Below are 15776 nucleotides of genomic sequence, written 5' to 3'. Positions count from 1 at the left end.
TCCTGCTAGCCACTGTACAGGCATTGGAAATAAACTGGATGACCTCTGTGCCGCATCAGTTTCCAACAGGATATCAGGAGCTGTAATATCCTTTGATTCACCGCAACTTGGCTAAATCCTGGACAGCGCCATTCAACCAGGAGGGTCTTTTTCTATTTGCCAATCTGATGGAACATAAGGATGCTGGCGAGAGAAGGAGGGGAGGAGTGTGCTTTACAGTGAATAAAGACTGGTGTGACAGTGGGAATGTGAGGTGCTGTCCAGTTACTGCGGTGGATTACTGCTATACATCGTTCAGAGTTGCTGGGCGTGTTCAGAAGGAGCGACCATGCTGCCGTCTTGTTGAGGTTGGGATGTGTGGTCAGGTAAATCATTTAACAACCAGAAACTATGGATAACCAGATCCAGAAGATGCAAAAAAGGGCTAAAATACAGTGCACAAATTCAGTTAAATTCAATTCAATGATTTATTCGTCGCATGGAATTATACAAGGAACAACTCCAGTAAAATGTGATACCATCAGTTCTTTTAACTTGTGCACTGCAGTCCTTTTTGCATCTTCTTTCATTGTTGGCTGCCGCTTTATCCATGTTTCTGGATGGTTCTGGTAATCTGTGTTTTCTGGGTGTGGAATATTTTAACTGTCCACACATTCTGACCGCACATAATTTAATTAATTGTATTTTTTTAATAATCTGTAGCACTAAGGTACATCCATTGCATTATTTACCAATCTTTTGTCTGTCTTTTAGAGCCCTGTGTCAAAAGTAGTAGTAGTGGTTATTATTTTAGTTATTATACAGCTCACATGGTGCATGTTCCTAAATACAGCCATGCTAATGGGCTAATTAAATTACTAAAGGCTAAATGAAAACCAGGTCATATAGACATAGGAATATGGGGTTGGTTTCTGAAGCTGGGGTCTCTAGACTATTTTATTGTCTGAAGTGTGGACAGTGCATAGAGGAGAGGGTACTTACACAATGCACAAGGTTATTTTTTGTGACGGAAGGGGGTAGTGTTACACGGTATGCCGGTACTTAAATAGTACTGTGGTACTAGAGTATTCCAAACGGTACTATACTGCATTTGGAAAATACCGGTACTTACTTTGAAATTGATTCAATTCATTAATTTAGTTAATTTATTTTACTCATTTATGCACACAAACGCATTTCTTGTTCCTATTGGAGCACAGATTGCACAAGTGGTGTGTATGACAACACCTGTATCAACATTCGCAGCTGGTGCACGTGAAAAAAGACAAGAGAAAGTCTGCCTCGCAAAGGGAGACAACACCAACTTGGTGAAACATTTGAGCAACCAAACCGTGACGTCTGTACCGAGGTACTTACAGAACCATGATTTTTTGGTACCGTTACACCCCTACTATTTATTGTTCTAAAGGTTTGTAGCCAAAAGGACTTTTCCTTAGGAAAAGTACTGAAAAGTATCGAAATTCATATTGGTATGGGTACCGAAACAAAGATTTTGGTATTGTGACACTAGAAGGGGGTTCGATAGGAGGCCAACAGCTGTCGTTGACATTACCACATTAATCCAGCCACACATTATTCTCATTATTATATATTTTATTTATATTTCATTATTATTTAATATGTTGTTTTGTAGTTTCAGTTGTATTAGTCAATTAGTAGCATCAGTACTCTAATTACCTGTAATAGCTCAACTGCATTAAGTGTACCTGAGACTTAGCACACTTTGAGAAACTGTTACATAACGCACTATCAAGGCCAGGTACATGTTGCCTCCCTTAGCGGCTGTTTACGCTTGTGCTGTCACATGAATGACTCAGTTTCCCAGAAATCCACTTCGCGCAGGCGCACATCGCGTTGCCTGACAGTGGTAAACAGACGTCAGAAGGGAGTCTTCGCCTCGAGTCAAAACAAAACAAAACAAGTCAAAAAGATACAGAAGGAGTGAATATTTGGACAGCCACAGCGACTGGAAGTGTTACAAAACTCATCGCTGATGAAAAGCGGTCACTTGGAGGAAGTTATCGGGGGCTTTTCGCGGAGTTTTCCACGGATTGTAAACTCTGGAGTAGCAGGAGCTTAACCAGCTAACGTTACGGTGGCTATCGTGCTGTTTTCAAAGTGAGGCGAGTGGGAGCCGACAGACTTCCGAGGCGACCCAACTTCACCCAACAGCCGGGAATTCGCTTTGTAGTTCGTTCACCGAGACCGCGGGGCGAAGATCGGCGGAGCTCCGGGCCTCGGTCGAGAGGGTTTTATAACCGCTTCTTCGAGCATCGTGTGCCGCGGCAGGAGTATGGAGAAACATGGCAGATGGTGACATGCGCCTGGCCGCAATGTGGTGGATCATGCAGACCTGAAGCACGGACTTTTCCTACGGACATTTCTCTCATTTTCCCATTTTTACTATCTTTCAAAAACACTACTAAACCGCCATCAAAATCTGCTCTCCCATTTCCTCTTCCCTCAGTCGACATTTCTTTGGTTGTTAAATTACAGCGGCTTTAACATACAGGCCAAAGAGACGGCGGCCAGTCTCTTTACTGGTTTTTACACTTTTTGGCAGTTGGCTAACACAACCATTGCTGGGATAATCGGCCGGTCTATGTTTTTTCACTTGACTTTGATGTACCGGACCGATTTGTGACTTTGCATATTTTTTTAAAGTTTGTGTTGAGTTTGTATTTGGCTTGTGGAGAGTCCAGACATCACGTTGTTTACAAGTGGAGACAGACAGGGGCTCTCCTGAGAGGATCCTTTGTAACAGTAGCCAGCTAATCCCTGTTTGTACTCTTCATAGCTTTGCAGTAATAATCCTACGGTTGAATGAGAAAATATATGCACCATTATACAAATTTGGCACGAAATAATCCATTTTGATCTACTCTTAAAATATTAGTTTGACAAAGTATAAAGTATTCTTTTTACAACATTACCAACTGACACATATTTAAATTGTTTATTAACAGGAATGGCATTATCTTGTATCCATATACCTTTAATATTTTGGTGTTCATTTTCAGGTGAGCCCAAACCTCTGTAGATCCAGATGTTTTGGTGCTCATTGCCGCTCTGCCACTTTTGTTTTTATTTCATTCAAACAAAGGGACTCTCATCCCAGCCCTTCTTCATTCTTTATAAATCGGAAGGTTTATGATAGTTACTATTAAGGAGATTATTTGGGTTCCCTAATCTCCAATCTGAGGATTAACCGAGGCTATTGGTGTGTCCAGATTATTACGTCTCCTCTGCAGGCCCCTCTGTTTACACCCCCGCAGGGGCTGAGGCATATTGTTTTTGTGTCAGGAAGTTTTTTAACGCATCATCCCCTGAAACTTCAATTTTTAAAGGTAGATGCTTTAAGTGGTCCCATCTTTTTTGTTGAGAGGAAGTTCAGAGGACCGCCATGGAGGAGTCGTCGGTGCCCCCGATTGACCCAGATTTCGAGCCACAGAGCAGACCCCGCTCCTGCACGTGGCCGCTGCCAAGACCCGACATCTCGGTTGTCAAACCGGAGGGGGCGGATGGCTCTGAGTCCGCCGCTGGGACCCCGCCCGCCGACGAGGACAAACCCGAGCCACAGCAAATCACGTCCGAGCCGGAGAAGGCGGCAGCAGCGGCCGAGGGAGGGGCCGTGGCTGGCGTGGGCGGAGCCGCCGCGACGCCCCGCAAAGGATCATCCCGGCGCAACGCGTGGGGGAACCAGAGCTACGCTGATCTGATTAGTCAGGCCATCGAGAATTCACCTGAGAAGAGGCTGACCCTGGCTCAGATCTATGAGTGGATGGTGAAAACAGTGCCTTACTTCAGAGACAAAGGAGACAGCAACAGCTCAGCCGGCTGGAAGGTGAGTATGAGGGTGGCGCACATCTTCACTGCATCATTTTACAAGGTGGACTCCAATGTTTTACTTTAAGCCATAGATTTATAGCTTTGCAATTAATGTTACATCACACACAAGTACTGGTTTGCAGATGGCCTCCCTTAATTGATGTTTTTCATATTTGACTAGATGATGGAGACATGTCTTACTGTTCCTTTACATCGTATATTTATATTAATTTATGTACTCTACTAGCAGTATTTATCTGTCTTAGGGTTGAAAATTGTAAGCACTTAATCGATCACAGGTAGCATTAACTATCAATTAATCAATTAATTGATTTTAAAAAAAACTTTGCTCGTACTAAACAATACCAAATGTGTTTTTTCTTTCCTCAATCAAAACTCCCAGCAACATACTGCATATTCTCTGACAGCATTGCATACTCTATGAAACATGTGTCACCGCTGCGCTTTTCTTCCAGACCCCATGATGGCCACCTTATCATAAAGTAGTGATAATGCGCCCTTTGTTTGCTACTGCTAGTCATTAAAACATGCTTTCAAAATAAACGTAGCTAACACAATAGGGGACTACACATTGTTTTTATAACTGAATGAGATCTTTATTTGATCGATTAAGTTTTAAATTAATTAAATTAATCAGTTGTCGATTCATCGTTATCATTCTTAATCTGTTTTCAGTTGGCTTATTGTATTTTGTGTGTGTGTGTGTGTGTGTGTGTGTGTGTGTTTATGTATTTAAATCTTCATGTCTTTTTTCCGCCTTACTGCAAACATAATTTCCTTTTGTGGAACAAAAAAGTTTTTAAGTATACCAACCTGAGATAACTCTGACTTCGTAAGTACTGTTGTAGTTCAGACCAGTGGTTCCCAACCCGTTTTGGCTTGCAACCCTTCGAAACAAAGAAATAACTACTATAACACACGTCCATCCCATTCTTGTAAACCCGATATCTCAAGAACACCTTGAGGGAATTTTTTCAAATTTTACATGTTCACTTAGGCTCAACGATGAACTCATAAGATTTTGGTGGTCATAGGTCAAAAGTCAAGTTCAGTGTGGCCTTACATCTGTCTCATTCTTGTGAGCACGATATCTCACGAACGCCTTAAGGGAATTTCTTCAAATTTGGCACAAATGTTCACTTGGACACAACAATGAACTGATTTTGGTGGTCAAAAGTCAAAGCCAGTGTGACCTTGCATTCGTTTAATTCTTGTGACTATATGTCAAGAGTACTTTCTTCAAATTTGACATAAACGTCCATTTGGACTGAAGATTAAACTGATTAAAATTTGGGAGTTGAAGGTCAAGGGTTAAAGTCAGTGTGAATTCACAAATTTTTTTTTGTATAATTTAAGAATTCATACGTTAATTACGGCTTTTTCCGACAAATGTCTAATAGGATATAACAATTAAGGGATGACATTTTATATCCAAAAGGTCAAAGGTCAACTTCACTGTGACATCATAACGATCTGCATTAAACACTTTTCTGGCCATTATCCAATGTCATATCTCAGGAACAGAAGGAGAAACATTTGGTCTGATACTGAATTGGTGACACTAATCTTGGGTGTCCACCTTGTAACTGTGCCGATTGTACAGCTCTCCTGTGCTGCTGGAGGGACGATGTGTGTGAAGCATCCTTGTTTTTACAGACATGGGTGTAAACTGTAAGAGAAACTTGATTGGTGCATGGAGGCATACAATCGCAGGGCAGTAATTTTAGTTTATGCCAACAGTAGCGGTGGTAGGAGGCATTATGTTTTCGGGTTGTCCATCTGTCCATGTCCGCCTGTTTGGCCTGTTCTCGTTAACACAATACCTCATTAATGCCTTGAGGGAATTTCTGCAATTTTGCACAAACTTCCACTTAGACTCAGCGATGAAGTGATTAGATTTTGGTGGTCACTGTGACCTCAAAAAACATGTTTTTGGCATTTATTTAAGAATTCATACGCTATTTATGACATAACATTTTATACAATGTCTAATAGAATAAAATGATGAAGTGATAACTTTCTATATCCATAAGGTCAAAGGTCAACTTCACTGTGACACTTTTCTGGCCATTACTCAATGTCATATCTCAGGAACAGAGGGGGAGACGTTTGGTCAGATACTGAATTGGAGACTATAATCTTGGGTGTCCACCTTGAAGCTGTGCTGACTGTACAGATCTTCTGTGCTGCCAGAGGGAAGATGTGTGTGAAGCCTCCACATTTAAGGATATGTAGCATCTTTGCAGCAACATCCATATTTGAAGCATTGTCGACTGTCATGGCTACTTGTGAGTCTAGACAGACATAAAAGAAAACTGTAACTGCAACTTGAGTGGTTCGCGGAGGCGTACAGCTGCAAGCCGGTAATTCTCGATGAAATAATGAAACAAGGCAAGACAGTTTATTTAAACTGAATTGAGTTGGATAGTGAATAAGATGATTTAATAATAGGATAATTTAAACATTGGCAGGGCTTAAGTATATACACCAATAGTTATAATTGCAAATTGAACAGTGTTAAATGAAAGAAGCCGACTCTTAATTTGAAAAACCTCCCATCTCATGTAATTTCCCTGTTTCTTTTTCTCCTGTTTCAGAATTCAATTCGCCACAATTTATCACTCCACAACAAGTTCTTGAGGGTACACAATGAATCGACAGGTAAGAGTTCCTGGTGGATGCTTAACCCTGAGGGAGGTAAGACTGGGAAGGCTCCTCGCCGCCGGGCCGCCTCCATGGACAACAGCAGCAAACTGCTGAAGAGCCGCATGAGGGCCAAGCAGACCAAGAAGCAGGCGGGAGCAGCTGGCCTGGGTGGTGCTGGAGGGGTGCAGGGCGACGGCAGCACAGGTTCAGCGGGCGCAGACAGCCCTAATTCGTCCCAGCAGTTTCCCAAATGGGGTGTCAACAGCAGCAGCCCCTCATCTCGCGGCAGCCTGGATGACGCTGACATGTGGACCACCTTCCGCTCACGCACAGGCTCTAACGCCAGCACCCTGAGTGGACGTCTGTCCCCCATTGCTCCTGGACAGGAGGACGACGATAACCTGCCTGAGGACGGACTGTTGGGAAGATACACCGCCAGCAGCTTGACCCCCACCCTCACAGAGACCCTCATGGAGGAGCTGGATCTGATCGACGGCCTCACATTGATGACTGGGCAGCAGGGAGGGGCCAGTCCCAGCACAGCCCCACCAGCACCTCCCACTCCACTGCCCTCCGCCTCCACCCTGCTGCCTCGTGGTTCCAGCTTCTCCTCCTTCCCCCATCAGCTGCAGCCATCCAGCCTCCCACAGGCCCCCACCCACACCGGGACCCAGGCCTCCGTCTCTCAGTGTGGACCGAGTAGCAAAGAGCCAACAACCTTCAGCAACTCCCTTTTCAACCCCATACCCACCCCCAGCTCTCGTGGGGGCGGCCATTACAGCACCCACGTGCCTTCCAGCCTGGAGGCACTGCTCACCTCTGACTCCCCTCCGCCCAGTGATGTCCTAATGACCCAGGTGGATCCCCTCATGCCCAGTCCTGGAGGAGTGGGCCTGATGGGCCTTGGCACACCAGTAGTAAGTGTGAGGTCCAAACCCAACCAGCTGCTGTTGGGTAAAGGGCTGGAACCGAACACAGTGGCCCCCATGGCGCTGCAGGCTCAGATGCAGCAGCGTCACCTTCACCACCACCAGCAGCAGCAGCAGCCGCCGCACCAGCAGCAGCATCAACAACAACCACAGCAACAACACCAGCATCACTCTCAGATGGGGCTGGGGATGATCCTCTCAGGTATGTCTCAGGACCCATCACAGCTGTCTGCCCTCAAAGCCCAGCATGCCACGGTGCCAGCGGTGGGCTCTCATCATGGAGGGCCTGTCACCTCAGCCAATCCTGGTGTGAGCTTGCAGGGGATGAGTCACTTCGGAGCAGCGTCCTGTTTCCCGCCCGGTCAAGACCGACTGCCCACAGACTTGGACATTGACATGTTCACCGAAAACCTGGATTGTGATGTGGACTACATCATCAACAGTGACCTCATGGACGGAGATGGCATCGACTTCAACTTTGACCCCATACTGCCTGGAGGCCAAGGCTACGCCGGACCGGCCACTACACAGGGCTCCGCTCACAGCTGGGTGCCCAGCTAATCTCTTAGCTGACCACATGGAGTTAGCCAGGTACACTGATCTCTCCTCTTTCAGACCATCAGGGTGCAACTAACAGTTACTTTGACAGTTGATGGAGCTGTGTTTAATCTCAAATGAGGATTTGCTTGTTTTCTCCGTCTTATAGCATTATAAACTAAATATATTTTCAATTTGGACTATTTGTCAGACAAAACAAGACATTTGAAAAGAAATGTTGAGCATTTCAGTTTTCTGACATTTTCTAGACCAAGAAAAAGTTGATGCTGAAAATAATTGTTTGTAGTTGCAGCACTTACACCTCATTTCCACAGTTTTGTTTCCGTATTTCCGTGTCGTTTACGTAGTGCGCCCCCAGTGTTGAATGCAGGGAAATGCATCTCTTTATGGATAGATGGAGATGCCACCGCAGATATTAAGAAAAGTTAATTTTGAGTGTTATTTGTCATCCAGTCTTGTGGAATATAGGCATCGCGCAGTACAGAGACAAAAACAGGACCAATGATACCATGGCAACAAATAAGTGAAAGGTTGGCCTGCGGTTGTGTGGCCAGTTTTGTGTAATATTTTGTTAAAACACAAATGATCCACCATGCATGCACTCTATTAGTTACACAACTAACAATGCTGTCAAACTTTTAACTTATAGAGCTGTTTTACATTCACCAATCTGTTAGCTAATTTTTCATGCCAATTTCCTGGAAAACAGTGCATACAGTCTGTCAGAAATCTGCTGAAAAAGTTTTTTTTCTTCAACATATTCGAGGCAAATTACAGAGCAAAATAAACGGAAGGCGGAGTTTTAACAAACACTATTTTTTTATACTTTTATTTTTGAAAAGGATGAGATGCACATAGATATGTTTTTCTACATAACCAAAGAAAACTAATATTTGCATTTGCATGGCATTTAGAGAGCGCTTGGGCCTGACATAAAGCGACATAAGCTTTGCTAAAGACGCCTGTAACATGAAATTGGACTGAGAGTCAAGTTAGGCAAACTGCATCAATACTTGACCATTTTAAAAGGAATGAATAGACTTCCGGTTGACTCGCATAAGCACAAAGAGCTATGTGAAAATGAGATGTAAATCTGTATGCAGATAATCAAAACTGTTGCAAATTAGTTTTCTGCTGATCAACTCATTTTTAAGATTTGATTTACAGTGATTCAGTCAGTAGATGACTTTTAGTACATCTCTTCACATAATTTGTATTTCCTAATTATTACATTTATCATTTATTATTACACAAGTGACCGTTTTATGGTCTTGTCTTGCAGGAACTGATTTCCAATCAGGATAACCTCACAAAACAACAAAACGACTGGTGCATTCCTCCTCCCTGCTGGCTGAAGATAGTATTTTCAAACACAACACTTCTCTCGGACTTAAAAGACCAGACCTCAGCCATGTCATGTGCCAAGAAGACATGCGGGGGACAGAGAGGAGATTCAGGCTACTATGCACAATATTTCTCCCTTTTTTTAAAAAATAACACTTGGCTGCTAGCCGTTTTTTTTTTTTTCTTCTAATCCGAACTGATGATTTTTAAAAGACGTGTGACATGATGTTTTTAGGAGTGAAAAGACAAATCATTAACTCCCCTCAGCTGGGAGTCTGTATTTCAGTTATGTTACACCATAATAGCTTTAGGGTGGATACGGTACACGATGGCTTTGGTATTGAAGACTCAATGGACTGTGCGTTTTTTTGGAGAAATGGCCAGTTTTCCATTGACACTTGCATGAACTGCCAGACCAAATGCTGTTTGAAGTGCAGTCACGCTGCTGCACCGTGGAAAGGTTTCATCACAGGAGTCGGATTGTGTTGTGAACAGGTGGAAGATACAAGACTGGATGACTGGAGGTATAAAATGTTTGGCTACACATCTCGCCCATTTGTGGACTAAGATTATTTGTACGATTTAAATTTCTCACTTTAGAGAAAAGCAGATGCTTTTTTTTTCCTCCAATGAAATTTGGTGATTCAACAGTTAAGAGGGTCTGTATTTGCAGTTTGGCATTTTGACTTCAATCCAGTGTGTTATGGTAGATGTCTGTTAGAGGGTGTTTTTTTGTTGTTTTTTTTTAAAATCCCTGATGTGCAGTTGAACTAACAAAATGAAGAAATGTGATTTGTGAATTTATACACGGGGCATTCAAGGGTAAATTTATTTGCCAACATGTGATTGGTTGGCCAAGTATTATATTGTTTTAGACAGCAGTATGCCTCCACTGTCACATGGTCTACCTGATTATTTCTTCTTTCTCTGTTTTCATCGAGTCTGTGCATTTTCAAAGCACTTAGGTTCCTGCAACACAGGGACCCCAAACTAGGAGACACATTAGGTTATTACATTTCATCAAAAAGAGTTTAAATCCTTTCAAAAAAAACAAAACAAAAAAAAAAACATGTAAACTACACGTTGCACATGTACACTGCACATGTACACGATGACACACTATGCAGATTTATCAGGAGAACTAAATGAAATCTTGAAGGAAATTTGAATAATCACTTCTTGAAGGGTTTTGTTATTTAACATTTTCCTGATATTTTGTTGAGGGGGTGTTGAGGAGGGTGCTTCATGTCAGAAAAATGAGAGAAAAATCTCTCACATTTTAATTCAAGAAATTAATTCTCAGTGTGAGAAGTACAAAAAAAGAATATATTTGATTATAGTTTTAATATACAATTTAGATGGAGGTAATAAATGAGATATTAATACATATGAATATATTACTAATGACAAGGTTTTTTTTACATTGGAGGAAGCATTCTCAGATCATTTTTAACGGTAATTTTCTATACTTTTATTTTTGTAAAGGATGAGATGCATGTAGATTTGTTTTTTACATAACCAAAGGAACACTAATATTTGCATTTGCATGGCATTTAGGGAGCGCTTGGGCCTGACACAGTATCTCGGTGTACATAAGCTTTGCAAAACATGCCTGTAACATGAAATCTGACTTTGAGAGTCGAGTGAGGCAAAATGCATCAATACTTGACCATTTTAAAAGTCCAGTGTGTAGGGTTTAAGGGCATCTAATGGTGGAATTTGTATATAATATTCAGAACTATGCTTTCATTAAGGCCTGTGTCCACATATTGGTTTTTCTCAGCACTGGCATCCATTTCAGTTGTTCCATGCCTCGTGTCTTTTTTCCTTTTTACAGCACTCCGGCTTTTTTGTGTTGCCGCTCTGAGTGCTAGCTACCATTAATGTCATGATATTGTTTTCATAGAAACAAAACCCACTGTTCTCCTGCGCCCTGCCACGGCTTTTCTGCCAAAGAAAAACACAATGTGGACACAGACTTTAATGGGCAACTACACCCATTTTCAAAATCCATTCATGTCATTTCTGTGGTCTTAGTGAAAATTAACAACTCTTTCCCAAATCCAAAAAACTGGAGTGCTATAACTCAAATTTGTGATGTCATAGGTTGTAAAGTCTGGAGTTGCTTCATAGACAATGAATTGAGAAAGATGTTATAGACAACACCAAGAACACCCAGGGAGTTGTTCTGAGTACATGGGTACATTTTCTGTTTCAGAACTGAGAACATTACAACATAATAATGCTCAATTGGGTATAAAAAAAAAAGTTAAAATATTGTGTGGGTCCAAAAAATTAGTCTCCCATTCACTGTCTATAGAGCAGCTCCAGACTTAATACTTGACATTACAAGTTTGAGACTTCCTTCTCTTGCCCCTGGCTTAGAGAGGGGGTAGCTCATGTTCACAAGTATTGATTGAATTTTCCAAGGCCATGGGAATAACATATTGGACTCCTTAATGTAGGTGGTGTGCCCCTGTGAGTTAATAATCACCTGAAACTAAGAATGGTTGTTTGGTACCTTAGAATGAGCCATTTATATCTTCATCATGGATGTATTAGGAGACCTGGATACAGCATTGCAGACGGGACCCCGTTAATTCTTATTAAAGTTGCTCATTGGCACATGAAGCCAAAAAAGCTCTTATTTTGGCGGTATGAACTTACCTGAATCTTCTGTATTGCCGGGCCCATCGAGTAAACGCACTAGAGACATAGGGTATCCGAGCATGACTGAGCGGCTGACTGAGCGCTTAGCGCTAATGGGGATAAAATGATTTTATCTTGTAGCTCTTTTAGACCGTTGAAATGTAGTGAAGTGATAGTTAAACGAGTCGTTTCGCAGGGGTTGTGGCACTCAAAAAAATACATCCACTGATTTAAAACCTCTCGTTCCCAATGCAAGTCTATGGGTAAGTCTTTGGGCCCAGTGGAATCACTTGACTGACCCTGTAGTTGTAGTTCCACTTTTGGCCACTATGTAAACTTGGCTTCAAAGCCCGCGCTGTTCCTGGGGACTTCATCTACATACGGAGCGGGTCCTCTTCCATGGCGCACTCTATTTTGTTTAACAGTAGCCCAGAACGGACAAATCAACCACCGGCTCTAGATAGGGTCAATCGCATTTTCATGTTGGCCACCATAGTTCTCCTACATGCTTGCCACTAAATCCTACACACTTTAACTAAAATTCCCGATAACCTGTCTCATTTTTTTCTGCATTAATTGTGTATCCAAGTAAAAAGAAAAAAATCTGCGCTGAAATGTGGTGCGAGGCAAAGAAAAACATTTATTGTCCTGCTTTTCAACACGCTGCCGAATTCTCATCTCAAAACGAGACTAATACAACCGTTACCTCTCAGGGTCGCTCTGAAGAAAAACAACAGGAAAACAACTCTGCACAGACGTCATCCGATAACATGACAATGGCAAACAAACGTATATTTATTCTACAGATTGTCTCTGTTACAACAGACTGGAAACCAACACACCACGTCTTTGTTTTGTTTTCCTGGAGGAGTTTCTGTCTTAAAAAGAGCTGACCTCAAATTTGACTTCCCTTTTTTATTTTTAGAGAGAAATGTATTCTAGCTCTCCAGCCATGTATATCAGTACTAGCCTATCCCTTGGGGTTTTTTATTTTATTTTGACTGCCAATATTTAAAACACTATAGCATGACTTTACTCTGTAGCGAGATTGATTTCGTCATCTTCCCCCTTAAAATTTTGTGTTTTGTGTTTGTATTTAATTGTTGATAATGTTTTTGTGATCAGAAATAACATCCCTGCAGTTTAAACTCTTAATATCCATCATTTCACTGTAGCTATGTGAATATGTTAGCCTCTGATTTGTATAAAGCACTCTCTTTTTTGTTCCACAAATGCTTTTTTTTTTGTTTTGTTTTGTTTTTTTTTACTTTTTGAATGGTGCTAGATGTCATATGTGACGTATCCTGCAGTACGCCATGATGCAAAGGGTGCATATCAGGGCCTTTTGGATTTTCTGTATACAGCACAAGGATCTTGATTTGGTGTTATAGTAGAAGTTAGCACACGATCAACAGTCCTTCTCCCTCTTTGTTTTTCTCTTGTTATACACACACACATATATATATATATATATATATATATGATAACCCCCCCTTAATTGGTCATTAAATAGATCTGTAAACCGAAGACCAGCTTGTTCAAACTGCATGATTTTCTTGTTATTTTAAATCATAACATAATTATTTTAGAAAGTTGTATAATATGAAACAACTCCCCCAGTTTTTTCTAAACTAATAATGTCCAGGTGTTGGAAATGTTAATGACAGTTGAAAGGACGGACTGCAGCATGTAAAAGGAGCGGTGGTCAGCTTGATGTCTCTAGTTTACTGTTGCCTCCTTAAAAAAAGGGCAGGTGTGGTGTTATTACTTCCCTTGTATCTCCCCCTTTATGTAATAATTATCTACATATTTTTTCTGTTTTCTTTAAGTAGCAGCTAGTCCCTGTATGTTTGTTTTGACAATTTAAAAATCGCCCCATTTGATACAGTATTTTAGCATTCGGCAAGGGTTTTTCTTCCATAGGGGAGGGGAGGAAGGGGGTGGACAGGGAATGATGAGTTGTGCATAAGCCAATTATGTTAATGATTTTTGATTAATGTTGATAGTTCTTCTCCCCCCACCACCACCTCAGTCTTTTTCTTTCATTACACATTGTAAAGTGAGCCTGAGATGACAAACAGTTCCAAACAGCAGAAATAAATTCAATAAACTGTTTAACCCATTTTGTCTGAGTCTTTGGTTCAAAGTTACTGAGCTACTGACTATACATGCTTAAAAGGCGCTGTATGTAAGAATGTGGCCAAAACGGTTACGGCACTCAAATTCAAAATACTGCCGCGAGTCGTGTCCGCCCCCCCTCCCCTACAGATTCGAGGTTGCTGGACAGCGGCACACTGGAGACTGATTTGTTTGCCCACGGGCGGCTGCCGTGGCAGGGCCGCGTCACCGCGTCCTTGATCTTCGGTTTTCCAGTGGACCGTTCGAGCAAGTCCGGTTTCTCTGCTGCTAACGCTGCTGCCGGGATACAGCTCATGAGGAGCCGGCTGCTAATGTTATGTACCGTGACACTGCTAATGCTGCTGCCGGGATACAGCTGAAGAGGAGCCGGCTGCTAATGTTATGTACCGGGACACTGCTAATGCTGCTTGCCATGTTGCTGTAGCTCAATCGTAACTGTAACTGATGCTGAGACTCTACTCTGACTGCGTGACTGGTAGACGGCAGTGGGTGGTGCAACAGGCCAAAACACAAATTCAAAACATAAACATGATTTGCGGACTGCAAAAATGTTTTTTAAATGCGAATATTCTGGCTGTACTATTGTTGTCGGTGAGATCAGTATGTTATATGAACATTATTCCTTAGTCTCTGTGACATATTAGGAGGATTTTATGACTATTTGCTTAAGATTTCTTACATATAGCTCCTTTAATGAAACTGGGATCTACTTGATCTTCATCATCACCTTCTTAGCACGGCAGACAAACTGCTCAACAGTCTCCTCTTGCAAATGTGTTGACACTTTTTCCGTTTCTATCACACACTCTTCACACTTTATTTTAACACAGATCTCACAGAAAGACCCAAAACTCTATTGGATTAACTGTGTTCAACAAAATAAAAACATCTATTCACAGCTAGAACTACTTGCATAATTATGAATCTCTAAGGAATGTTCAATGTTTATTATTTTGGCTAAGGGGAGGGGCATACAAACATAAATGGTTGTATTTTGTCTTTGTTTTTTCAGTTTTCTTTAAAAATTGCCAAACTTACACCATTTCTCATAGCCAGAAACATTAAGAATAGAAATTGCCATGCTTCCAATGGTCCTTGGACACATTATGTGTGACAAACGCTTGTGTCAGGAAAAAAAGAAAAAAGAAAAAAAACGTAACCAAATCAGAGCTTACAATAGTGATATTTCATCAAAATCACTTAATTCTACGCCTCATTTGGCCAAAAATAAACCAGTGTGCACCCCAAGAGTGAAAACTGAGGCTTTATTCAACTCCAGAATTTCATTGTCAACTTTTAACTTTCAAACATCAGAGGGTAAGTTTTAAAAATCTAATTAATGGTGGAGGGACAGTCATGCATTTTCTGCCAGTCCCTCAGGGAGGCTCAAGGAAAAAATTTGTTGCTTCAGGGAGGGACAATTAAAAAAAAAAAAAAAAAAATTAATGACACCAACCCCCCTCCTCCTCTGACGGGCAAAGAACAGTCCCTAATGCACCTGTGGGAAACTCCTCCTGTGCATCAGTTCTTATCTATCTATAAAAGATGCTCCCTCTGTGTTGATATTTGCAAGCATGGATCAAAGAGGCACATAATTACGCAATATCACATGAGAGGAAGTGCTGTTGTACTGAATATCGGCACAGCTGTGATTCGGTCACA

The 15776-nt window shown here is 41.7% G+C and overlaps 1 protein-coding gene across 1 annotated transcript; it reads left to right on the top strand.

Moving 5' to 3' along the window:
• Positions 1-1866: 1866 nt before the first annotated feature.
• Positions 1867-14097, top strand: foxo4 (forkhead box O4). Its single transcript, XM_050041589.1, has 3 exons — positions 1867-3844; positions 6447-8015; positions 9265-14097. The coding sequence occupies exons 1-2, from the start codon at positions 3404-3406 to the stop codon at positions 7983-7985; spliced, it is 1980 nt and encodes a 659-aa protein (XP_049897546.1). The 5' UTR covers positions 1867-3403; the 3' UTR covers positions 7986-8015; positions 9265-14097.
• The last annotated feature ends 1679 nt before the right edge of the window (positions 14098-15776 follow it).

This window comes from Epinephelus moara, chromosome 4, assembly GCF_006386435.1.
Source record: "Epinephelus moara isolate mb chromosome 4, YSFRI_EMoa_1.0, whole genome shotgun sequence".
Classification (NCBI taxonomy): domain Eukaryota; kingdom Metazoa; phylum Chordata; class Actinopteri; order Perciformes; family Serranidae; genus Epinephelus; species Epinephelus moara.
Note: the sequence above shows the minus strand (reverse complement) of the source record. Positions and strands in the feature narration are given on the sequence as shown.

Bases quoted from the DNA above. Each gene is read 5' to 3' on its own strand.
- foxo4 (XM_050041589.1), top strand. From the start codon at position 3,404: ATGGAGGAGTCGTCGGTGCCCCCGATTGACCCAGATTTCGAGCCACAG. The intron at 3,845-6,446 runs GTGAGTATGAGG...CTCCTGTTTCAG, and splicing joins ACAGCTCAGCCGGCTGGAAG to AATTCAATTCGCCACAATTT.